At 39.9% G+C, this 25,500-nt stretch overlaps 1 protein-coding gene across 3 annotated transcripts in view; it reads right to left on the minus strand.

Moving 5' to 3' along the window:
• Window positions 1-25,500, minus strand: part of LOC127518799 (coiled-coil domain-containing protein 148-like) — a 139,096-nt gene that overhangs the window by 89,779 nt on the left and 23,817 nt on the right. For all 3 annotated transcript variants that reach the window (XM_051905961.1, XM_051905959.1, XM_051905960.1), the window contains one exon: window positions 20,992-21,095. In XM_051905961.1, coding sequence (XP_051761921.1) covers window positions 20,992-21,095 — 104 coding nt within the window. The remainder of the gene's footprint in view (window positions 1-20,991; window positions 21,096-25,500) is intronic.

Consider the following 25,500-nt stretch of genomic DNA (forward strand, 5'->3'; position numbering starts at 1 on the left):
ATTGAAAAAACAAAAAACTTAAGTCACTGAAATAAAGCCCAAAAATATATATTAAATCTGTGTTCACAAGACTTCTGGGTATTGGAGGTTGTAGACTAGAGTTTTTGCTTCAAAATGATGTAAAAATGATCCTGCATACTCGTTCATTTATAACAATATATTGATTTAGTTTTTGTAAGACACTTTTTGTCAAGAAACCCAGTATGCGTGGAGGCGTGAATCATCATGAATAATGGGTGATTTACACCTGAGAAGACAAAAGAATTGCATAAAGAACCTCTAATGAGCTGCATATTAATGAGGCCTTTCAGTCAGGTAGGCTGTGAAAAAAACCCTCTGTGATCATGTCTCAAGCTCATCATGGTGTATATCAAACATACAGAAAAAACAACAATACTGTTAAATATTATTACAATTTAAAATAATGGTATTCTATTATATACTTTAAAATATAATGTATTTCTGTGATGCAAAGCGTCTGAACATTCATGTTACCTCTATGGCATTTCATATAGTCTTTTAGCTTAAAAGCATGCACATTTGGAGAAATATTGATGGATTCTCATATGTTTATGTCAATTTTCTATACAGAGGAGTAATATTTATTCAATATTTATTGTCATCACTGTGAGCACTGGATACAGTGGTTTCAATTCATACTTGCAGCCGGAGGGCGCTCTGTACACCTTTAGTCCACAAATTACTCTAAAGAAGAACAGGACATTCAGGAACTAACGGCATGTCTTCCAGAGATCGCTAACCATGGCTTTAACATACAGATAAACACTTTTCAAGACAATAAATGCACGATTGAGATGATATATACATGTATTGCCTCAGAATTTGCATCTGAATAGCGCCTCCTCCGTGGGTGTGGCCGCATTAGCGGATAATGAGCTGAATCACTGGCGTCTGACATGTGTCTCTTTTCATACAGATTACATAAACACAGAATATTGGTTTTCGATTTGACTTACACGATTTAAAACCTGACATTTCAACGTTTTTTTAGACATAAATCTCATTTTTGTGTCATTAGTATTCACTAAGTTACAGTTCATTTTCTGAGAACTATCAGATTAAACTTCGTTCAGAGGGAGACGAGAGATCACGCATCATGTTAGTTTCTTTATTTTGCAAAAAGCACATCATTTTGTTTTTACTCTGAGTGTACACAAATAAAAGAAGATATTCCACAAATGTTAATGGTGTATAACTCTCAATTATATGTGCAACATTGACAGAGTATTTTGAGTCTCTTTCACACTGGTAAGAAAAAAACCGAGGTGGTATCGCCGGCGTGACCGCCGACCCGAGGGAGTTAAAAAAGAAAAACCGAAATATCACATGGTCCTAAGTATTCAGACCCTTTGCTCAGTATTTAGTAGAAGCACCCTTTTGATCTAATACAGCCATAAGTCTTTTTGGGAAAGATGCAACAAGTTTTTCACACCTGGATTTGGGGATCCTCTGCCATTCCTCCTTGCAGATCCTCTCCAGTTCTGTCAGGTTGGATGGTAAACATTGGTGGACAGCCATTTTTAGGTCTCTCCAGAGATGCTCAATTGGGTTTAAGTCAGGGCTCTGGCTGGGCCATTCAAGAACAGTCACGGAGTTGTTGTGAAGCCACTCCTTCGTTATTTTAGCTAAGGTAAACCTTCGGCCCAGTCTGAGGTCCTGAGCACTCTGGAGAAGGTTTTCGTCCAGGATATCGCTGTACTTGGCCGCATTCATCTTTCCCTCGATTGCAACCAGTCGTCCTGTCCCTGCAGCTGAAAAACACCCCCACAGCATGATGCTGCCACCACCATGCTTCACTGTTGGGACTGTATTGGACAGGTGATGAGCAGTGCCTGGTTTTCTCCACACATACCGCTTAGAATTAAGGCCAAAAAGTTCTATCTTGGTCTCATCAGACCAGAGAATCTTATTTCTCACCATCTTAGCAAACTCCATGCAGGCTTTCATGTGTCTTCCATCGGGCCACTCTGCCATAAAGCCCCGACTGGTGGAGGGCTGCAGTGATGGTTGACTTTCTACAACTTTCTCCCATCTCCCGACTGCATCTCTGGAGCTCAGCCACAGTGATCTTTGGGTTCTTCTTTACCTCTCTCACCAAGGCTCTTTTCCCCCGATAGCTCAGTTTGGCCGGACGGCCAGCTCTAGGAAGGGTTCTGGTCGTCCCAAACGTCTTCCATTTAAGGATTATGGAGGCCACTGTGCTCTTAGGAACCTTAAGTGCAGCAGAAATTTTTTTGTAACCTTGGCTAGATCTGTGCCTTGCCACAATTCTGTCTCTGAGCTCTTCAGGCAGTTCCTTTGACCTCATGATTCTCATTTGCTCTGACATGCACTGTGAGCTGTAAGGTCTTATATAGACAGGTGTGTGGCTTTCCTAATCAAGTCCAATCAGTATAATCAAACACAGCTGGACTCAAATGAAGGTGTAGAACCATCTCAAGGATGATCAGAAGAAATGGACAGTACCTGAGTTAAATATATGAGTGTCACAGCAAAGGGTCTGAATACTTAGGACCATGTGATATTTCAGTTTTTCTTTTTTAATAAATCCGCAAAAATGTCAACAATTCTGTGTTTTTCCAATATAACATAATATGTTTCTGCAATATAGCAAAGAGTGAAAAATTTAAGGGGGTCTGAATACTTTGCATTGAAAAAAACCCCCAGAGATTCTAATTATTGGACCAAAAACCTCCACACGTAATAACCTAGAATACTATTTAACACTTAATCACTGCTCTGTTAAGTCTCCATCGTCAGTTAGGAACCTGGGTGTGCTCTTTGATACCAGTCTTTTATTTGAAAGCCACATTTCTAGCTTTTGTAAAACCGCATTAATAAATATATCTAAACTATGACATATGATCTCAATGACAAATGCGGAACAGTTAGTTCATGCGTTCATGACCTCAAGGCTAGACTACTGTAATGCTCTACTGGGTGGTTGCCCTGCACGCTTAATTAAACTCCAGCTGGTCCAAAACACAGCAGCTAGAGTTCTTACTAGAACCAGGAAGTAAGACCATATTAGCCTGGTTCTGTCAACACTGCATTGGCTCCCTATTAAACATTGTATAGATTTTAAAATCTAGTTAACGTACAAATGCTACTTACAAAGCACTAAATGGTTTACCTCCCAAGTACTTTAAGTAAGTTCAGTATTGATTCATTCAGTTGTAAAAATCATTAGTTATTAATTTAGTTAAATTATCTATACAACAGCTCTGGAGAAAACAGTAATGTTATCGTCCAGCTCAGTTCAATTTGCATTGAATGGTGTCAATGCAGGTAGATCAAAAACATTGTTGAATATCAAGTTGAATATCAAGTGTCCCCAACTAAGCAAGCCAGAGGCAACAGCGGCAAGGAACCCAAACACCTCCCATCAGGTGACAAAAATGGAGGAAAAAAAAACAAAAAACCTTGGGAGAAACCAGGCTCACTCAACAATAACCAACTGCAGAACCACAGAACCATACATTATGACAGTCTGAGGACGACAGCGCCAGACTAACAGCCTGAGGTCGGAAGTGGGCGGAGTAACAGTCTCACGCCGGATGTGGGCAGAGTTAGCGACAAACAAACAAACAATGGTGGAAGAAGAGAACATGGTAAAAAAGTTTCTTTGTGTTGTGTTTTTAATCGATCACGTTTATTTGTTGTGTATTTAATCGATCGTTAACACTTAACATGACTCAAATATTTTGTAAATGGGCTTCAAAGTCACTTTATCGCATCTTTTGATATTTTACAAATCGTCTCATGTTGCTTGCACCCAGGTGAAAAAATACTATAGTAATTTATAGTAAATACTATTGTTACATCCACGCCTTCCCGGACTCCAGTTCCCAGCATCCTCCTGTTCCGCGCACCTGTCTTCACTCCCATCATCAGTCTTCCCGCCATCTCCCCGGATTCCCTGCACCTGTTGTTCCTCGTCAGCACTCCCTTTAAGTTGGACTCACTCCTAGCACTCCCTGTCCGTTGTTGTTGTTTTATACGTGTGATGCTGTGCACTTTCCTGGATTGTCTATTAAAGCCTATTGCATTGTGGATTTCCGTATTCGCCTCGTCTTTACAGCAGCCTCGGTGACAGAACAACGGACCAAACCGCTGGAGATCCACTATCAAGATGGGATTGTTCATAGTCTCCGAGGCCCCTACTTCTCCCATGCCTCCCACGCCTGTTTCTGCCGCGGATCGCCTCATTGGGCTGCTTCAGGACAGCCGTTCACTGGAGAGGTATGTGGAGGAGTTTGTTGAGTTGGCTTATGTGACGAATTGGCCAGATGCTTGTTTAAACGCCCTTTTTCTGGAGGGGCTGGACGAGAGCACGATCCGTTTTGATGAACCTGACGATCATTTATCCTTAGTCGATACCATTAATTTGATTTTGTATTTAAATGGTTCTAAGTTTGTTATCGAAGAGGTTCCGGATATAGCATGCATTTCTCGTTCAATTCCTCCAGAAACACGGGCGGCCTGGCCAGTTTGTCGGCCTCCATCTTCCTCCGCATGCCCCTCCAGTGAGCTTTTCCCCTGTGTCCTGCCGGACCCACAACCCTCTGCTGGGTCCAGACGACCAAAGAGAAGGAGGAGGAAGACCCAGCCGGCCAAGTTTCCTGAGTTTTCAGCCTCCGAGCAGCCCAAGTTCCCTGAGTTGTCTGTCTCCGAGCAGCCCAAGTTCCCTGAGTTTTCTGCCTCCGTGCAACCCAAGTTCCCTGAGTTTTCTGCCCCCGTGCAGTCCAAGTTCCCTGAGTTTTCAGCCTCCAAGCAGCCCAAGTTCCCTGAGTTGTCTGTCTCCGAGCAGCCCAAGATTCCTGAGTTTTCTGCCTCCGTGCAACCCAAGTTCCCTGAGTTTTCTGGCCCCGTGCAGTCCAAGTTCCCTGAGTTTTCTGCCCCCGTGCAGTCCAAGTTTCCTGAGTTTTCAGCCTCTGAGCAGCCCAAGTTCCCTGAGTTTTCTGCCTCCGTGCAGCCCAAGTTCCCTGAGTTTCCTGCCGTTGAGCCTGCTTCAGTTCCAGTGGGGCTTTTAATTGAATTTGAGGGGATGAACTGGACCCCATTTCCAGGCCCTGCTCCAGCCTGTCACGAGCCCGCTCCAGCCGCCGCCGCCGAGCCCGCCCCAACCGCCGCTGAACCCACTCCAGTAGCCCACGAGCCCTTTGAACCCCTGAGTCTCCCAAAGAATGTTTTTTGGGGGGGAAGGGTATCCGTGGGTGGGAAAGATGGGGGTGGGCTCGGAGACCTGCCATGGCCGACCACAGCCTCTGACCCGTCTCGGCCACCTGAGACTCTTGACCCGCTGTGGCCGCCTACAGCTCCTGACCCGCCGTGGTCATCCCTGGCTCCAGACCCGCCGTGGCCATCCACAGCTCCTGACCCGCCGTGGCCATCCCTGGCTCCAGACCCACCGTGGCCGCCCACAGCCCCTGACCCGCCGTGGCCATCCCTGGCTCCAGACCCGCCGTGGCCATCCACAGCTCCTGACCCGCAGTGGCCATCCACAGCTCCAGACCCGCCATGGCCGCCCACGGCTTCAGACCCGCCATGACGGCCGAGGACCTAGTACCGCCCTGGAGACCTCCGCACCCGCCTGCACCCCCCGCACCTGCCTGTAGGTCTCCAGGGCGCCCACCCCCCCTCCCCGCTGTTTCATCTGAGGCGTGAGGACACACCTTCCGGGAGGGGGAGGTAATGTTACATCCACACCTTCCCGGACTCCAGTTCCCAGCATCCTCCTGTTCCGTGCACCTGTCTTCACTCCCATCATCAGTCTTCCCGCCATTTCCCCAGATTCCCTGCACCTGTTGTTCCTCGTCAGCACTCCCTTTAAGTTGGACTCACTCCTAGCACTCCCTGTCCATTGTTGTTGTTGTTTTATACGTGTGATGCTGTGCACTTTCCTGGATTGTCTATTAAAGCCTATAGCATTGTGGATTTCCGTATTCGCCTCGTCTTTACAGCAGCCTCGGTGACAACTATAGTGTTTTTGAACAATACTATAGTCCTATAAGTACTTGAATTAATTTATTGTGGTATTTCTATAGTTGCTGTGATAATATAACAACTATAGTAATATAAACAAATTACTTTACCCAATATTATACTAAGTTTTCTACAACTTTAGGGTATATTAAACTACAATATACACTACAGTTTACTGTAGTAAAACCTAAAGTATACTACAGTATTTATAATAGTTTATCAGTTCACTATAGTTAATACTACAGTATTCTGTAGCATTCATTAACAAAGTGTTGTAAATACTATAATATATACAGTATACTACAATTCACTATAGTCTTTTACCACCTGGTTGGTTATATATTCATGGTTTGTGATTTTACTTTGTTGTTGGTGCTGTATTTTATTTCCAATACTACAACACAAAGTATTGGTAAATACACTTCTAACATTTCATCCCATTTGTTTGTACTTGAATGGCTGCACAACAACCAAAAGTCTTCAAGCGTTTAGTGGAAGAGCTGTGCTTTCTGATATTGAAAGAGGAAGACCAGGGAAAAGCCCTTCTTTAACTTTCACAGGCTGAAACGGATGATGACAGACAACTGGCCAAAGAGCCTTTAGTGTTTTGCTTACAAATTAAGGATGATATGGACATTTTTCTTAATGAGTGTCTGGACAAAATGAGTCTTGTAACTAATTGCATGTTTATGGAGATTTGATTTTTTTTTTTTTTTTTTAAAGATTTAGTTTGTCATCATGTACCTGCTGTTCAATTTACACTCTTTGGTTTGATTTTGTAATTTTTTAGAACAAAGCACAGCAAGTAGCTATATAATGCTTTAGCTACTTAGGGGGAAAAGTACATTTTATTAAAATTAAATAAATAACTTTTGTGTTTTGTTTTTGGGTTTGATGGATCTGAATTTGCTTAAAGGGTTAGTTCACCCAAAAATGAAAATTCTGTCATTTATTACTCACCCTCGTGCCGTTCCAGACCCGTAAGTCCTTCGTTAATCTTCGGAATGCAAATTTAGATATTTTTGTTTAAATCCGATGGCTCCGTGAGGCCTACATAGGGAGCAATGACATTTCCTCTCTCAAGATCCATAAAGGTACTAAAAACATGTTTAAATCAGTTCATGTGAGTACAGTGGTTCAATATTAATATTATAAAGCGACGAGAATATTTTTGGTGCGCCAAAAAAAAAAAAAACAAAAAAAAAAACGAATTATTTAGTGATGGCCGATTTCAGAACACTGCTTCAGGAAGCTTCGGAGCGTTATGAATCAGCGTGTCGAATCCGCAGTTCGGAGCGCCAAAGTCACATGATTTCAGCAGTTTGGCGGTTTGACACGCGATCCGAATCATGATTCGACACGCTGATTCATTACGCTCCGAATCTTCCTGAAGCAGTGTTTTGAAATCGGCCATCACTCAATAAGTCGTTATTTTGTTTTTTTTTGGCGCACCAAAATATTCTTGTTGCTTTATAATATTAATATCGAACCACTGTACTCACATGAACTGATTTAAATATCAGTTTAGTACCTTTATGGATCTTGAGAGAGGAAATGTCATTGCTCCCTATGTAGGCCTCACGGAGCCATCAGATTTAAACAAAAATATCTTAATTTGTGTTCCGAAGATCAACAAAGGTCTTACGGGTGTAAAACTGCATGAGGGTGAGTAATTAATGACAGAATTTTCATTTTTGGGTGAACTAACCCCTTAATTCATGCAATCTAGTGTACAACTGTGTAATGTGTATTATATATTATGAAAAACAATGGTTCATTCTGAAATGCTTGAGTAAAATATACATTTTATGACAAATTAATAAATGTTTATAATTTTTTGTGTTAAAGCTTTGTGTTCAATTTATATTCAGTTAATCTTTTAAGACATAAAACAAATTGATGAACTTTTAACTTTTAAAATATTTAAAAGGTTACAAGGGGTTTTAATACACACACATAGGCTGGCTATATATATATATATATATATAAATAATCGTAACTTTTTTGTGTTTGTGTGTATATGATTAAGCTATTAACACAATGCGAGTATCTATCTATATCATTTCAATTAGATCGTTTTAATAAAATATTTGACATTAACATGGTTACGAAGCAATGCCTACGAAGATAGATTTGCTCCGCCCACTTCCGGCCTCAGGCTGTTAGTCTGGTGCTGTCGTCCTCAGACTGTCATGACGTATGGTTCTGCAGTTCTGCAGTTAGTCCTATCTCGGCTCACTTGGGGGGGCCAGTTCTCCTCTGGCCAACAACAATGATTATGATTATGATTCAGGCAGCGTTACGGGTCATAAGTCAGATTGGGATTGGAACAGTCAAAATATTTAATCCAGTTCCATCTGGTTGAAGATCGGATTCATCACGCTGGTATGGAAACGGTTTTGTTGAGGATCTGTGCCACTGGCTGTCATGTTTATGAGGAGAGGAAAAGAGTCTCTCTTCCATGTAAGAAGCACTTATTGGCCCAACCATGGAATTCAACAGAGTGGGCAAAGGCATCCTGCGTGTAGCTCTTTTTACTTGTTCCTGTAAAGTTCATTTATTAAAATTGAGTTTCAGTTGGATTCTAGAGTTTAATTTTACTCCAATTTCAAATTATAGGGTAGAATTATGTCCCTCTGTTACTGTACACAGTCTACTCAATTAATTTTCTGACTGAGATTAGTATTAATTTAGTTCTGTTTAGCTTGTATATTTTATTATTATAGTATTCCCTTACTTTTTAATTATTCATTCATTAGGCACCCGATGGTGCACAGAATCCTGCACCGGCTGAGTCACAGGCCTCATGGTCACATTATCAGAGGATGCAGGGCTAACTAATACTCTTAAGTCGGCTGTTTCATGCAAATAAATTAAATATAATAATACACAATTAATCAATAAAAAACAAATTCAGAAAAGATATACACAACATCAATTGTGCAAAGATGAATCTAAGAGAGGGAGGGAATCAAGTTTGATCCTAGTAAGGTATGGGATGTCTCTAAATGATTTATTTGACTAATGCAAGGCATTGCAGCAGTTCCTGGGTTTGCCAACTTTTACCAGTGGTTCATTAGGAACTACAGCCAGGTCACTGCACCCATGACGGTGCTCATTTCCAAGAGGGTGTTAATAAAGGTGCAGTATGTAGGATTTCTGTCCGCTAGAGGTCACTAGAGGCCTATTCAAAACAAAGGCGTAGCTTGATGACGGCAAGTTTGAGCGCGGAATCTTTGGACATGTGGTCTTCACCTCAATGGACGGTGCAAAAGAATAGGGATAGGACTGCCTAGTGGTTTTTGGATATTTTACTGCAAAAATCTTACATATTGGACCTTTAACGTGATCTCAGCAGGAGACCTTTGAACTGCATAAATCTTGTTTTACCTCTGCATCTGTCTTGTGTTTTTCATATCTGAAATGGCAGTTTATCGTGGATCTGAACACTTCAAAGGTTGGGGTCAGGGCAGTCCTGTCTCAGCTATCCACAAGAAATGGGAAGATGCATCCTTCTTGGAAAGGTCCACCCTTCCTCTCTCACCGCCTGACCCCAGATCAATGGAATTATGATGTCTGTAATAGGGAGCCGTTACCAGTAAGGTTGAGAAACCTTCCTGGCCTAGACAGACCACAAGAACACAAAGTATATTCTGGGTAGGCCAGTTGGGCATTGGGCACTTCCACTTCTTCATTTCTTATCAACCTGGCTCCAAAAATACCAAGCTGGATGATCTGTCCTCGATCTTCGATCGCTCAGGGGGCAAGTCATCACACTATACCATTGTCCCTCTGTACAGGGTGGTGGCAGCCATCTTTCTGGTGGTTCTCCATGGCCAAGAATGTCAGAAAGTTGAGAGCATCCTGCTCAGTCTGTGCCCAGACCAAGGTTTCTAACAAGGTACCCTGTGGGTCACTGGATGCCTGTCCCCACTTATGTCTGTGGGCACTGGGTATGACTCTCCACTAGGGACCTGCCACTCAAGCCTGTCTGTCATTCTCCTGGGTCCTCCAGCTCCCACTTCCCCCAATGACACTGATTCGTTTGATTAGCTTGTTTCCAATACACTGATTAGCCACAACATTAAAACCACTGACAGGTGAAGCGAATGACATTGATTATATCTTTTTACAATGGCACCTGTAGGCATCAAGTGAACAGACAGTTTTTGAATTTCATGTGTTGGAAGCAGGAAATATAGGCAAGATCTGAGTGACTTTGACAAGGGCCAAATAGTTATGGATAGACAACTGGGTCAGAGCATCTTCAAAATGGCAAGTCTTGTGTGGTGTTCCCAGTATGCAGAGGCTACTACCTACTAATAGTGGTGCAAGGAAGGACAACCAGTGAACCGGAATCAGGGTCATGAGTGCCCAAGACTCAATGATGCACGTGCTGCTTGGAAACCTTGGGTCTTGGCATTCATATGAATGTTACTTTGACACGTACCACCTACCTAAACATTGTTGCAGACCACATACACTGCTTCATGGCAATGGTGTTCCCTGATGGCAAACACTGTTGAAGAATGATCCTGACATGGAGTTCAAGATGTTGCCTTAGCCTCAAAATTCCCCAGATCTCAATACGATTGAGCATCTATTGGATGTGCTGGACCATCAAATCCAATCCATGGAGGCCCCACCTTGCAACTTGCAGGACTTAAAGGATCTGCTGCCAGATACCACAGGATATGTTCAGAGGTCTTATGGAGTCCATGCCTCGATGCACCACAGCTGTTTTGGCAGCACAAGCAGGACTCACATGTTATTAGGCAGGTGGTTATAATGTTGTGGCTGATCAGTGCTTAGGTCTCATATCAGATTGTTGTCTGTTTTTTTTTGTTTTTTTTCAACCTGTTGCTTTTTATAGGATTTTCAAGTCAAATCACCTTTATTTATATAACGCTTTTTACAATGCAGATGCAGAGTTTCAAAGTAATAATGCAACAAAGTTTGTTTTGGCCATACAATAGGTCTAGAAGAAAATAATGCAATTGTCCAGCTTAAGTAAGTTCCATTGTTAAAATCATTAGTTAATAATTTTGTTAATGTATCTCTACAGCAGCTCTGGAGAAAACAGTGATGTCATTATACAGCTCAGCTCAGTTCTCATACAATGGTGTCAATGCAGGCAGATCAGTAATATTGTTGATTGTATTTTCTAGATAGCCTGATTCCTGTTGGTTGCCTGATCCTGTAAGCTTTCCAGTCACTCTGATTCCTGTTGGTTAACACCCCTCTGGGGGTTTCCCCTCATTGGCTCTCCTCAATCTGATTCCAGCCCAGCCTGCCATTCTCAGCTCTCCTCAACCCAGGCTACCATTTCCTAGCTCATCACAGTCCCATCCACCACACTCTGCTATTATTTAGCTCAGTTGGTCTCCTATTTGGCTCAGTTAGTCTGCAGTCTGCTCTGTTCCAAGGCTCATGACTGTTGATTCCAGTCCAGGTTCCATTCCTTTGTCCTGTATTTACTCCTCTCCCTTTATCCCCCAGTATTGTTTATCAGTTCATCCTGCTCTCCTCTTTATTAGTGCTGTAGTCAAGTCCACCTTTGTCGAGTCCAAGACAAGTCCAAGTCCAGGACTAGTCAAGATCGAGTCAAGACCGAGTCCAAAGTGGTTTGAGTCCAAGTCAAGTCCAAGTTCAAAGAGGTTCGAGTCCAAGTCAAGACCGAGTCCAAATGAGACCGAAAAAAAAAAAAAAAAAATCTTCTTCAAGACCACAGACTTGACTATTGATAATTTATGTGGTGTGAGAAACAGCACATCTTCTATTCTAAGATAATCATTTTGCATTATTATTAGGGATGTCCAGATCCGATCACGTGATCGGAAATCGGGCCCGATCACATGGTTTCAGACTCGATCGGAATCGGACGTTACCTCCCGATCAGTACTCGGATATATATGTATATATATTCTCATTATTTTTAACACATCTATAGTTATGCGGTGGCACAGAGTTAGACCCTTTTGACTGTGTGCGGCATGACATCACTTTGTTGCAGAGACGCTATTGGTTAAATGCTGGCAAAGTAGAACACGGAAGCAGCTTGAAGCAGAAAGCGCGAGTATGTCTGCGGTCTGGAGGTATTATAAAGTTGATGACAACAACATTGCCATAGCAAACTGTGAGATATGTAAACTTGGGATTGCAAGAGGTGGAAAGGAAAAGGCTACATTTAACACAACAAACCTGATACGGCACCTCAAAAACAAACACCCGACACAATACAGCGAGTTTACCCAGGCAACCCAGCCGAAGACAAGTCAGCTCACGCTGCAGGAGAGTTTGAAGAGGAGAGAAAAAATGCCCAGTGACAGCGTGAAGGCGCAGGACATCACAGCCAAGATAGCACAAATGATCGCAATGAGTGACCTGCCATTCGCCTTTGTAGAGAACCCTGGATTTCTTATGCTTATGGAGCACGTAGAACCTCGATTTGAAATGCCGTCTCGCCACTATTTCACCGAGAAAGCTCTGCCAGCCCTTTATAAGAAGATTTCTGACAAAATACTTGTCCTGTTATCAGATGTACCCCATGTTTCGTTCACCACAGACATCTGGAGTTCGTCCGTAGCTCCCATGTCTCTACTAAGCCTTACCGCACAATGGATTGACTCAAGTTTTGTTTTACGCCGTGTGACCCTACATGTCCAGGAATTTCCCGGATCGCACACCGCAGAGCACATCCAGCAATCGATGGAAAAGATGCTAAACAACTAGAGAATTGACAAGCAACGGGTCCACGTAATTTTGAGTGACAACGCGGCAAATATGAAGAAAGCTATGAGGGATATGGGGGTGCCGAATGTGGGCTGTGTCGCCCATTCCTGTCAACTCTGTGTGCATGAGGGCCTGCTGTCTCAGCGCAGCGTGACAGAGACCTTGGCCAACGCAAGGAAGATTGTAGGCCATTTTAGACACTCCCTGTTGGCCTACTCTCGACTAGAACACATACAGATGGACCTAAATATGGATATCAAGCGCCTACAGCAAGATGTACAGGTGAGATTCCTCTCGTAACATTCTTTAATGTATTTCTATTTTATTATTATTTCCCATACACTTGATTTAGTAAGCCACTAATACATTACGTGCTCTGCACCTAATTTGCACAAAAATAAAGTGAATCATGTTCTCTTATGTGCAGACACAATGGAACAGCAGCCTCTACATGCTGCAGAGCCTGCTGCAACAAAAACATGCTCTTAGTGTCTTTGCAGCTGAGCGCACTCTACAAGCAACACGGACAGCTCACCAGTGGGAGCTGATGAATAAGACTGCTGATGTGCTATCCCCCTTTGAAGAGCTGACCAGGGATGTGAGCAGGGAGACTGCAACTGCAGCTGATGTGATCCCTGCCATAACAAGTAATTTGTATTTTTATTTATTACTTTATACTGTAACATTTATTGATGTTGTTTGAAACAAACTATTTAGACACATTTTAGACCCACTTCAGTACTGGAAAGAACATGCTAATCAATTTCCCTCTATGGCTGCTGTTGCAACCCAGTATCTCAGTGCCCCCTGCAGCTCTGTGGACAGTGAGAGACTTTGCAAATGTCCTTGATGAGAACAGAAACTGGCTCAAACCTGACAAGGTAGAGATGTTAGTTTTCATTAAGAAAAACATACATTTCCTTATGTGAAACTTACTACTGTGATGACAGTAAGAGTTAGGAGTGCAGTTCCTAAAAGCACATTACTGGCTTTGCAAACACTGTGGCACTTTTATTTTTTTATTTGTTTACATGCCTGCCGGGTATTTTAAGTTGAGGTGCTATTTGTTTTTATATTAGACTTTTTTTATATTTACTGTTGCACTAAAGTCCAAAAGTGAAGAATTTATGTTATTTATTACTTGATTGTTCAAGCTACCTCACAGAAGTGCTCTGTTTGTTAACAGAGTTGTTGAATGTTAAAATAAGGTGAATTAAATAAAAAATAAGGAACATCCTGGACTGGATCTGTTTTTTCGCTCTTCTTTATTCTTTTTTTATGTATTATAGTATCGGATCGGGACTCTGTATCGGTAGATACTCAAAATCAAATAACTCGGACTCGAGGGCAAAAAAACCTGATCGGGACATCCCTAATTATTATTTTAATGATCAAAAAGCATGTGCAGAGTAACAACACTGCAGGATCAAATTAGGCCATTTTATATATTTTAGGTATAGCAATTTCACTGAAGTCACATAAAGCTGAAGTGCAACATTACATTTTCAGAGTTTTTATTAACATTCAATGGAAAATGTATCAAATAACAAATAATAAAGGAGCATTTTCAACAGCATTTATGGCATAAGGCCATATAATATACAACATATTCAGGACTACTAGTCAAGTCACAATCCATTACCATTATTATCCATTATTTTAGTGCAGAATTGGATGAAAGTATGGGATAGCAGATCCTGACCTGAACTGGCTCTGTATCTAATCCTCATACTGTACATGCTTCTCAGTGTCCTTTTCTGTGTTACAGAAGTCCTTTGTTGCACTTCAGAAATATAAGAGATGTGAGCATTTTTGATCCTAGGCTTGCTCGATGGGGCCTCATAAGAAGTCCTACAGCACTAAAAACTCTTTCAACTGGTGCTGAGGATGCAGGGACAGACAGCACTTTAAGAGCAAGTTCATGCAAATGTGGATATTTGTCCTTGTTGTAAAACCAGAACATAAGGGGGTCATTCTCTATCGGAGAGCTCTGGATATCTTCAAAGTATTTCATTATCTGAGTGACAATGCTTGCCTCAGTGGGATTGCTATGTTTCTTTTTATGAGTTTTATACTTTGCCAGGAGTCGTGGAATCTTGGAATTTGGAGGAGAATCCTGAGGTGGTTCTGTTGTAGACCCCTCTCTTCTGCCTCAGCTATCAAGCTGTCTGGAGGAAATAAGATAGAAATACATATCTTCTTAAACAACTTGAAAATATAATGTAATGTGAATACAAATATTAGTATCATGAATAAAATGCTTTTATTCATGCATTTATTTTTCTGAATTGTATTCATTTTATTTTATCTTTTTTATTTCTTTTTCTATATTGCATTTGCGTTGTTTTTATGTCTGTGAAGCACTTCTTTTTGTAAAGTGCTATATAAATAAAGTTTATTATATTATTTTTATTATAGTAGTAGTAGTTCATAATAATAGTAGTAGCTAATACAACTCCTCACAGGAGGACACACAAACCTGTCAGAGACTTCCGTATTTCCTCCCTTAGTCTCTTTATCAGTCTGATCAATGGCCTACAGAGGCTCTTTGGCGAATCCATCTGAATTAGATGAGTGTTCAGGTCAAGCACTGTTGGAACAACCATGCTGATTGTGATGATCTTTTCTCCCTCTGTTAATTCTGTTGCTTCAGCAAAAGGTCCAAGAATCAGTTCAGTTCTATCAACTGGGCCCACTATTTTGTTGTGATAACAATTTTCTTCAAGTCAAGAGAGCACATCTCTGTCAAGGCGGTGTGATCCAGTTGTGTGACAGCCTGTATTTGCTTGAAGGTGGAATTCCATCGAGTTGCACTGGCCACTGAAATGCTTTTGCCAACGCCAAAGACTGCCTCAAACTTGTTTTTGAAAATTGTACTGCTATGCAGTAGAGTTAAAAGCTTTGGCACTTTGGAGATTGCTTGAGAAAGGTACCTCACCTCCTTTAATCCATCGCCTACTACTAGCTGTAGACTGTGAGCAAAACAGGACAGCCTTTGACGGGAACCTAGGGGAAAGTTCCTATCCAACGGTTCACCAACCGTGTCCTCCTCATCCTCACTATCATCTGAGAGGTCTTCTGCAATCACAACTTCAAAAGCTTTTTTTCATGTTAGATGCGTTATCTGTGATAATAAATTCTACCTTATCACTTATATTGTATTCTTTCAATATTTCATCAAATGCAGCTATAATGTTTTCAGCACTGTGACACCCTTTGAATCTACAGAGATGAATTTCTGATCTGCCAGACTGGACTTGATACCCTTTTTGACTCTGGTCACTAGTTGAGTTATCTATTTGAAGGTTATGGTTGTTCTGGCGATTGGGATGTACCTCTCATCAATGGTGTGTAGAAAATGTCGGAAATGTTGATTTTCCACTATTGATAGTGGCAGGCAGCAGCCAATGATAAGGACATGGACGATTGCTTGGTTGATGGCAAGTTGCCTTGATGAAGAAGCACTGTACACTTGAACTTGCAATGTTTGCCGCTGGAATGTATCAATGGTCGGCTGTGGAGTGGGGGGACCGTTGCTGGCCTGCCCGATACTCCTGCAACCTGGAGAGAAGAAATGCAGTATTCTATATTAGCGCTGGAATTGAAAAGCAGGAAAACAATTAACTTTATTTATTTTTAAATCATTATTAGCAGACCTATCCACTGATTTGCAACACAACCTGCCTTTCTAATAGGGCTTCACGATTTTTTGCAATGACTTGCGATAAACAGTTAAGTGTGCATATTAGTTGTCTGGTTGTTTTTAAACTCACTATTAGAATAGAATATTTGAATACAACATTCCCCTGGTTTCACAGACAAGGCTTAAGCCTAGTCTTAGACTAAAATGCATGTTTGAGCTGTTTTAACTGAAAGCAGCTTGCACTGACATATCTTAAAATATGTCAGTACCATTGCGTAATCCTGGCATAGTCTAAGCCCTGTCTGTGAAACTGGGCCTAAATGTTGTTTCTAGACCCACAACATTAAAGTTTACAGCTGCAAGTCACTATATATAAAAACTGTCTTTTTACTCACAAAGGTTTTATTGTATTATATTACTAACAGTAATGAATATAATGTTAACTGTTGTCAACTCGCTTCTTTACTTTACTTTACCGCTGTGTGTGTGTGTGTGTGTGTTAGAGGAGCCGACACATGAGCGATAGAGAGAGAGAGCAGAGGCTGCCGGTCTGCAGGCCCATGGCCCGTTTAGTAGCATGTCGGTGCCCATCGCTAAATAACATGTTCATATCGCAATGACTATGAAAATACGAATCATCTTTTAGCCCTACTTTCTAACCTCATAAAAAGACTCAAATGCAAAGGCTAACTCTTATGTTTGGGATGGAAAATGCCTACTGTTAGCTAGCTGCAGGCTTAATAACTTACCTCCCTTTGTGGTGCCTCTGCAGGTGTCTTACGAAATTGGATGTTGTCCCACAGGTTTCTGAAATTGTTTTGTTGCAAAATTTGCAGTTGGCCTTGTGTTTCCTCCTCTTCAGTTTACTGTCAACAAATTCTCTATGGTTTGTAAAACCAAATTGTATTATGCCGCTGTTCACCGACATCGTGTCTGTGGCTAAAACGAAAATGATTGATGTACACGCAGAGCCAGGCATATGATGCAGCCAGGCTTATACTAAAGCAATGAGCCCCAAGAAAGCAACTCCGCTCCGCGTCGTGCCTAATGACTCCCCTTAGCTGTTAGAAATTCCCTGTAAATCACAGCTTCATGGGGCTTATTGCTTTTATAAAACGACACAAATATTAAAGCCAAAAAATATGTATCAATACAACTTTCATGAAGTAAAAATCACTAAAAGCCTTCCTTCCGCTGGACAAATTAGTCCCTGACCTTGAACAGCGACAAATGTTACATATTTGACGGCAATAGATATCTTGAGCGAGTAACTCAGTCGCAAAGACTTTTATATTTGAAACTTCTGAATCTGAACATGGAACAAGACGCAAATGACAAATGCTTTCACTAGCGCTGTCAGAGTCAGCAGGGCACGGGAAACCCATTAACTGTTAAAAGTACAAGATCGCAGTGGACATTCAAATGGATTTTTTATTATGAACATAGGACTGGCTTGAAGGAAAATGCTAAATCTGAATGCAGGTAATACACTTGGTCACTCGATATATCTCCCATAGTACACATAATACAGTAAGCTTCAATGACCATGACAATTGAGAACAAACATATGTTTACGTTGCTAAGAGTGCTTGCTCAGGGTGTTGTGCAGTGATACACAGAACCGTTGGGTGAAGCCGTGTTTTATCTGAACAAGTGCGCTCATATAGTGCTGAACTCGGTCGAGACAAACTAGAACATTTGGCGAGACCAATGACCAAGTCCGAGACAAGTCAGAGTGCAAATACCAACGAGTCCAAGACAAGTCCGAGACAATAAAAAAAAAAGTCTCTAGTCCAGACTCGAGTCCGAGACCGGACTCAAATACTACAGGCACTGCTCTTTATACATCACTGACACCACTACTTTGCCTCACTGATGGTCATAAATATGGCAGATGAGCGAAAAAATTCTGGAACTTTTGAAGCAAAAAAAAAAAAATCATTGTAGGCATTTGGTAAAGGGATGAAGAAACATTTTATTTCATAATTTCATATTGTCAAAGTAAATTGTATCATTCATTCTAGTCTTTAAATGTTTGTAGAAGCAGGACAATTTCTCAGAGAGACAGAATAAGAGGTAGATAAGATATGTTATGCCTGAACCACCCATGTTTTTTGTTAATTCTTTGCCACACTATAGTACTTCATCCACATATACAAATACATTTTCAGGGACTTCCAGTTTGGTAATGCGGTGTTAGGATGCACAGTGTCTAAGCTCCACATTACTTCATGTAATTTTTTCAAAATATACCTTATTTGTATCAATATGTCAAATTCATTACATTCTTTTTGTATTTTATAAACAACCCACCTTTAGAATTGTCATTAAAAATGAGAAAGTCTACGAGGACAGTCGGTAAGCAACAGACTCAGGTTCAACATGCACAGGCCAGCCAAAAAGCAGCAAAATGGTTACTGAGTCCATATCCGCACAGCTCACAATTGAGTCTTTAGTCAAAGAGCTTGAAAAATTCAGAAGGGACATGACTGGGGAGTTTGTTGCACTTATAAATAGCTCTTTGGAACCAATCCAGTCTTCAATCGAATTGATTGGTGAAATCCGACAACACAGGCAACAACCATCAGCGAGATGGAAATGGGTCTCTCAGAACATAGCCACAGTTCAAACATGATGTGAACACTCTTCAATCAAAACTGACAAGTATGGATCTTCGATTTCCTAAGGCAGCGGAGTTGTTTTATCATCAGAACTTTCCTAATTAAGTCATGGACTAATACTGGCGCATTTTCGAAACAGTATAATGAATTTGACAGGTATAAGCTGCTATAAATAACCTAAAGACATTATTAAGCTTTCATTTTACTTTATTATAATTGAGCTTAAGGAAAATCAGACTCGCACTAAGAGTGCATCTGCTTTATTTTGATGCTGTTCATACATCCCCAAAATATGCAGTTGTTAATATGTGATGTTAATTATGCTATTCGGTTAATGATTATATATGCTATACCAACTGGTCCTTGTTGGCAATGCCATCTTGTGACGGGTTATATAATTTGCCAAATTTAACTTTCCTAATTTTTTTCTTTCTTTTTTTTTTTATCTACTTATTTTTTCTTCTCATTGCTTTTCTGTTGATAGCTGTTTTGGGTGTATATTTAAGTTTTAGGAGTTGACAGTTCTACGTGGTTAATCAGTTGTGTAAATAGATGTTCTGGCTTCTCGTCATGTTCAAAAAGATGAGCATCAGAGTTGTTAGTTTGATGGTCTTCCTCATTCCCTCAACTCATAGTAAAATAATAATACAACAGCATAAATGATTAGTCATTAGTTGAAAGTGAGCAGAGGGGCTAGCCGGTCACAGTCAAACTTGTTACTTAGAATGTGAGGGGTCTAGGTGGTAAAATTAAAACATCAAGGGTGTTCTTACACTTGAAGAGTCTGTCTACAGATATTGGTTTTCTACAGGAGACTCACTTTAGGATTAGTGATCAGGTTAGACTAAGTAATCCATGGATTGGTCAAGTTTTTCATTCAAATTTTAACAGCAAATCTAGAGGCACTGCTATTTTAATACACAAACGGATAAAGTTTGTCTCACACAATGTAATCTCTGATCCCAGTGGGCGTTATGTAATACTATCTGGAATTCAAACACATACTATCTGCTCACAGCCCAAGTCATCAGCTCTTTAACGTCCAATTCTTTCTCATCTCTATGGATCAGTTGGGGTGCATAGACCCTTAGCGATTCCTCAATCCAACTGTAAAAGTGTTTTCTTTCTTTTCGAATGTCCATCACGTTTATTTGCATATTGATTATTTTTTATAGACAGTTATATTATCTCTAGTTAAATCCACAGAATATTCAGCAACAGTTCTCTTCTTTCTACTCTTTACAAATCAGAATCCTGCTCAGACTTTGCTGTTATTCAGTCCTTCTCTCAATTAGAAATACCTAAGATAAGCCCAGATGTAGGAAGTTGCCTAGATGAGCGTTGCATCTTAACCACGAAAAACAAAAAAGCTCCTGGCCCTGACGGCTTCAGTACGGAATTTTTTAAAAAGTTTTCCACTCAGTTATCCCTCTTATTATTAGAACTATAAAGTCATTCCCTAGATCAAGGCTTTTTACCATCATCTTTAAACCAAGCTTTGATTTTCTTTAATATTTAAGAAAGACAAAGACCCTAAACTTTGTAGCAGCTAAAGACCTGTTAGCCTAATTAATAATTATGTTAAATTACACATAATACACATGAAGAAAATAATGCTATAGTTTCTCATGGAGAAAATAATGGTATAGTTTTCAAAAGTTTGCATTTTTAGGCCCCCAAAACGCCATTGTCGTGTAAATAAATGAAAGGCCAAAACACATAAAAAGTTTTCAGTTTTTAGTTAAAAATTGTGTTGTGTAAATGGCCCCTAACAGTGCACATTTCCCTTCCTGATCAAACCCACCTGATGAATGGGTCAGGAGACATCCAAAAGGTGTGCCTCCAGGAACAAGGTTGGGAAACACTGACAGGAACCAGTTAAGATGTTTTTATTTATTTACAAACAAATGTTAAAAAATGAGAAAACACATGCTAGTGTTTTTAAACAAAGATGTGAAAATACAGTTATAGAATTCACAGGTGTGCTACCTGGCTATGTTGAGTCTGTGATGTTCTTGGAGCCACACTTGTCTATGCAGTCTTAGAACACTCCTTTCCTTATTCACCTGAGCTGTATCCAATACCTTCTGCACCTGAAATAAACACAAACTTATATTTCAAACAAGATATTCAATGTCAAACAAGATATTTGCTTTTACTTGCAAATAGTGAGCAGATAGTGACTAATGGGGCATGAATGTGAGTTTGCAGTGGATTGTGGAGAACTTTCATTGTTAAACATTGCCAGATCAACTGGGCTTGTGCATGTGAGCTATTTTACTTCACTTCCAGCAGATTCGTCGGATAAAAACTACAAAGCTGGAAAGAAAACACATTTGACACATTCTTAACATTTTTCTAACACGTGTTGAAACAATGATTACATCGTGTTGCTTCTCTATATATGTTTTAATGTATTCGACACAGTTTAAGAGACATTTTAACTTTTTCTTTACTTTTTTCTTTTCTTTACTACATTTCAAAGCATAATATTATACCTTTTACTCCACTACATTCAGTGATGATGGGTAGTAACTGATTACATGGAATTTGGATTAAGTAATCATATTCCAAAAATGAGGTACTTATTAGATTATATTAGGTTTTAAAATACCCTTAATCAGACTAGTTACTTTTTTATTGATTACATAATTACATGTTATTTTCACAATGGCAGTAAATTATTCATAATTTATTAATTCTCTCTACTGCTTTTTATTTTTAAAATTTTACTTTCTAAAAAAGCCTACTGCTTGTTTACGTTCAGAAGGTCTTCCAGGTTTCTTGAAGTGCACACACAGGGTCAGGGTCATTCAATGCATGTATTTACATAATACTACATGTCACCTGAACATCTTTGACCTAATGTATTTACCTAAAGTCTCTTCCTCTGTGTTATTTGAGCTTTACCCAAAAAAAAAAAGACTATTGGGGAAAGAATGGGCTTCCAAACCATTCATTCAGTACTCAATACAGTGACACATTTCTCAAAACTATAAACATTTCACCTGTTTTCACACACATTCCAATTTTCTCAATAGCCTAAATTGCTTAACCGTTCCATTCCATGCTGATCCGGGGCAGCTGGTATGGTTATAATTTCATTTCCCACTGAGGGGCTGATAACAGAGCTATTTGGGGTGTAATACGAACACGTCACTCTACACAAGAGTTTACAGACGAAATGAGATGTAAATAGTGACCACGTTATGGGGGATGATCAGATATTTCTTTTAAATTTTATTATTAATTTGTGTTTACATCACTCAAATAGCACACTGGTAGAAACTGGTAGCCAAGCACCAGACAAGTGACCAATCCTGAGTGGAGACATCACTACACACATTGTACCAGAATGGTTCAGCACAGTTAGCCAACTGTGCTGTGAATTCCAGGCTGAGAACTGGTTGTTATTGTGCCGAGCTGTACCAGGCTCAAGTGAAAATACAAATGGAACTTACCATTCTTAGAACTGTTCGGCCCGACGATGGAAAAGCGGCTAATATTTTCTGCAAAACTTTACACAAAAATGTAAAATGTTCTCATTCAGAAGACACAAGTACAGAATATAATTAACTCAAGCCATCACAATGTGACCTCAAATAACACACATTTTTTTTCACGTGTAAACATTATGTAGCAAAACTGATGACACACTAATCAGAATCTCAGGATAATATAAAAAGGGCCACGGGTGATTATGTGCTTTGGAAAATACATCCTAACTAGGGGTGGGAGAAAAAAAATTGATGCATCGCGATTCTCTCTCCAAAGATTCTGGATTCTGAGAATTAACCGCAGACGCATAATGACGCTGCACGTGCTTTATGGTGCATGTCCACTGGCGCGGATCGAGTGGAGCAGAGCGAGCATTTTCAATTCATTGCTGTGGAAGTTGAAGTGGGAATGAAGTGAATACGCTCGCTCTGCTCTGGGCCAGTGGACATGCACAGTCAGAAACACTTGTATTCTGGTTGTTTCCATTTCCTCACACACCTACACCACTCGAACCTTTCATAAAAAAAAAAAAAAAAATGTGGTTAAATGTACTTAATCTCAAAATGCTTTTATGATGCAAAATTAATGTAAACACAGTTATGTCTTGAGGGACTAAACAGACAGGACAAAAACATCTTATATTTCAAAAGAGATCTGCGCTTTAGTGTGAATGCAGTTTATTAGATCTTCCGCTGTCTATGATGTCATCAGTAATATAAAAAATAAAAAATAAAAAAAAAACAGTAAAGAGAAAGAGAGCTCTTGAATGGAAAACGTTCAGATACTCTTAAATACTGAAAGCCCTCTTTGTTTATTGCTTGTAATGTTTCGTTGTTCCTCTTTATTATTTACTAGGCTACTTGCTGGAATAAGGTGGGAAAAAGAGGAAGAGGAAAAGTAAAATAAAGGGTAGGGGACACAAAGAACATTTGTTCCTGATGAAATATAAAGCACTCTAGTTGACCATAAGGGATACTGGCCTACATAGTCATCTAAATATATTACATACAGTCAAACCAAAATTTATTCAGACACCTTGAACATTTCATTCATTAATACAGTTTATTCACTATAGTAAAAAAAAAAAAAAAAAAAAAAAAAAACCATAATAAAATATGACAAGATCTCAGAGTTACTGTCAGAAAAAATTAATCTTAATTATGTCAGATTTTTGGTTCCAAATTTTTATCAATTTTACTGGTAGTCCACTGTATGAAGAATTTTTCGGTATAATATGCCACAGTTTACTTTATTTTGCTATCCTCACTTATATATGAAAATATATATAAAAATATATGAAAAATGTCTAAATAATTTTTGGTTTGTCTGTGTGTATATATATATATATATACATATATTATATATATATATATATATATATATATACACACACACACACACACACACTATTCAAAAAAAATTAAAGGAACTTTTTTATAAATCAGAGAATAGCATCAAGTCAGTTAAACTCCTGGGATATTGATCTGGTCAGTTAAGTAGCAGAGGGGGTTGTTAATCAGTTTCAGCTGCTTTGGTGTTAAAGTACCCCTATTATGGATTTTTGAAAATTACCTTTCATATAGTGTGTAACAGCTCTAAGTGAATGAAAACATCCTGCAAAGTTTTAAATCTGAAAGTGCACCGTATATAAAGTTATTGTCTCTCAAAAGTAGGAGTCGACTCAGAGTCAATTAAACGAGTCGTTTGTAACAACGAATCCCAAGCCGTTTCGTTGTGACGTCACAACGAAACATTAGAATATTGCCTGCCCACTTATTGCGCACGCAGACGCCAGGGAAAATTCATTTTTTCAACAATACCACAGCAGTACAATCTTTTGTTGTGTTCCCGTCATTTTACTGATGACTGCCATCATTTTACTGATGACAAACCTCATTGATTTTAACACAGGATTCACAAAATGCTTGGTCTTAAAATATGGATCAATGCCCAGTTTCTTTGGACCAGCTTGCTCCTCTGAATCTCAACCCGTTAGCTAACCGGCTGTAGCGAATCTGTACAGGTATTTAATTAATTTATGGGTGAAATATATGAATATAATAAATCATAAAGCTTTATGATTAATTATAATACATATACCGACCCGAGAGGGAATTATACATATATTGTGAATTAATTACAACGAATTATAATCAATCACATATATGATTAGTTCTGGTTTGATAATAATTTAGAGAAACTATTAGTTTGTCCAGCAAACCGTTAGCTCCTCATAGCTGATTATAAAAGGAAGGTTTTTCTCTGGCCACGAGAAAGACTTCCTATTCTAGCATCAATGCGTAAAGCAAGGATACTGGATCGAAACGTTAAAGTGACCTGGGTTTGTTGCATGAGCAAAAAAAACAATCGAGCATGAATATAATGTATTTAATATATGAAACTACGGATACAGAGACTATACTACTAGACATACACAAACAATACACATATATGGAAAACGAAAGTAAAGTCAAGAAAACAGAGGTGATCAAAGGATTGGCAACTTACTAACAGTTAAAACCTTTGAGAGCCAGCAAGGAAACTCAGCTTACACATCGAGCTTAAAACGCTTTGGAAAGAATGGTTCTATACTTGCATAGGTTCAGGTGCTGTGGTCGTTTCGTGTTTCTGCAGGAGTTTCGGTGCGTGCGGCTGAAGCGATTGGTCCTTTTCCGAGAAGGTGTTCTTCGGCGGGATTTTCAAACAAGGGTTTAACTTAAGAGTAAGATAACCGGAAAAGAAAGAAAAAGAGTCCGTCTCCTAGGCGATGAAGAGTGAAGACTTAGGGCGACGGATGAAGAGGGTTTGACAAAGAAACTTGTTGCCAAAAGATGGTCGTCCCGAAGAGAGGGGGCGCGTGATGGAAGCGCGGTCGCCGAGACGTGTGTTAAATGGCGAGAGACAATCGAGAGACAATTGAGAGACGCGTGTCATTGTGTTTTAAGGACAACAGGCCAGAACGCCTCCTGGGATACATCAGCCAATGATGAGGGTGCGATT

Source organism: Ctenopharyngodon idella, chromosome 9 (genome assembly GCF_019924925.1).
Source record: "Ctenopharyngodon idella isolate HZGC_01 chromosome 9, HZGC01, whole genome shotgun sequence".
NCBI classification, from domain to species: Eukaryota; Metazoa; Chordata; class Actinopteri; order Cypriniformes; family Xenocyprididae; genus Ctenopharyngodon; species Ctenopharyngodon idella.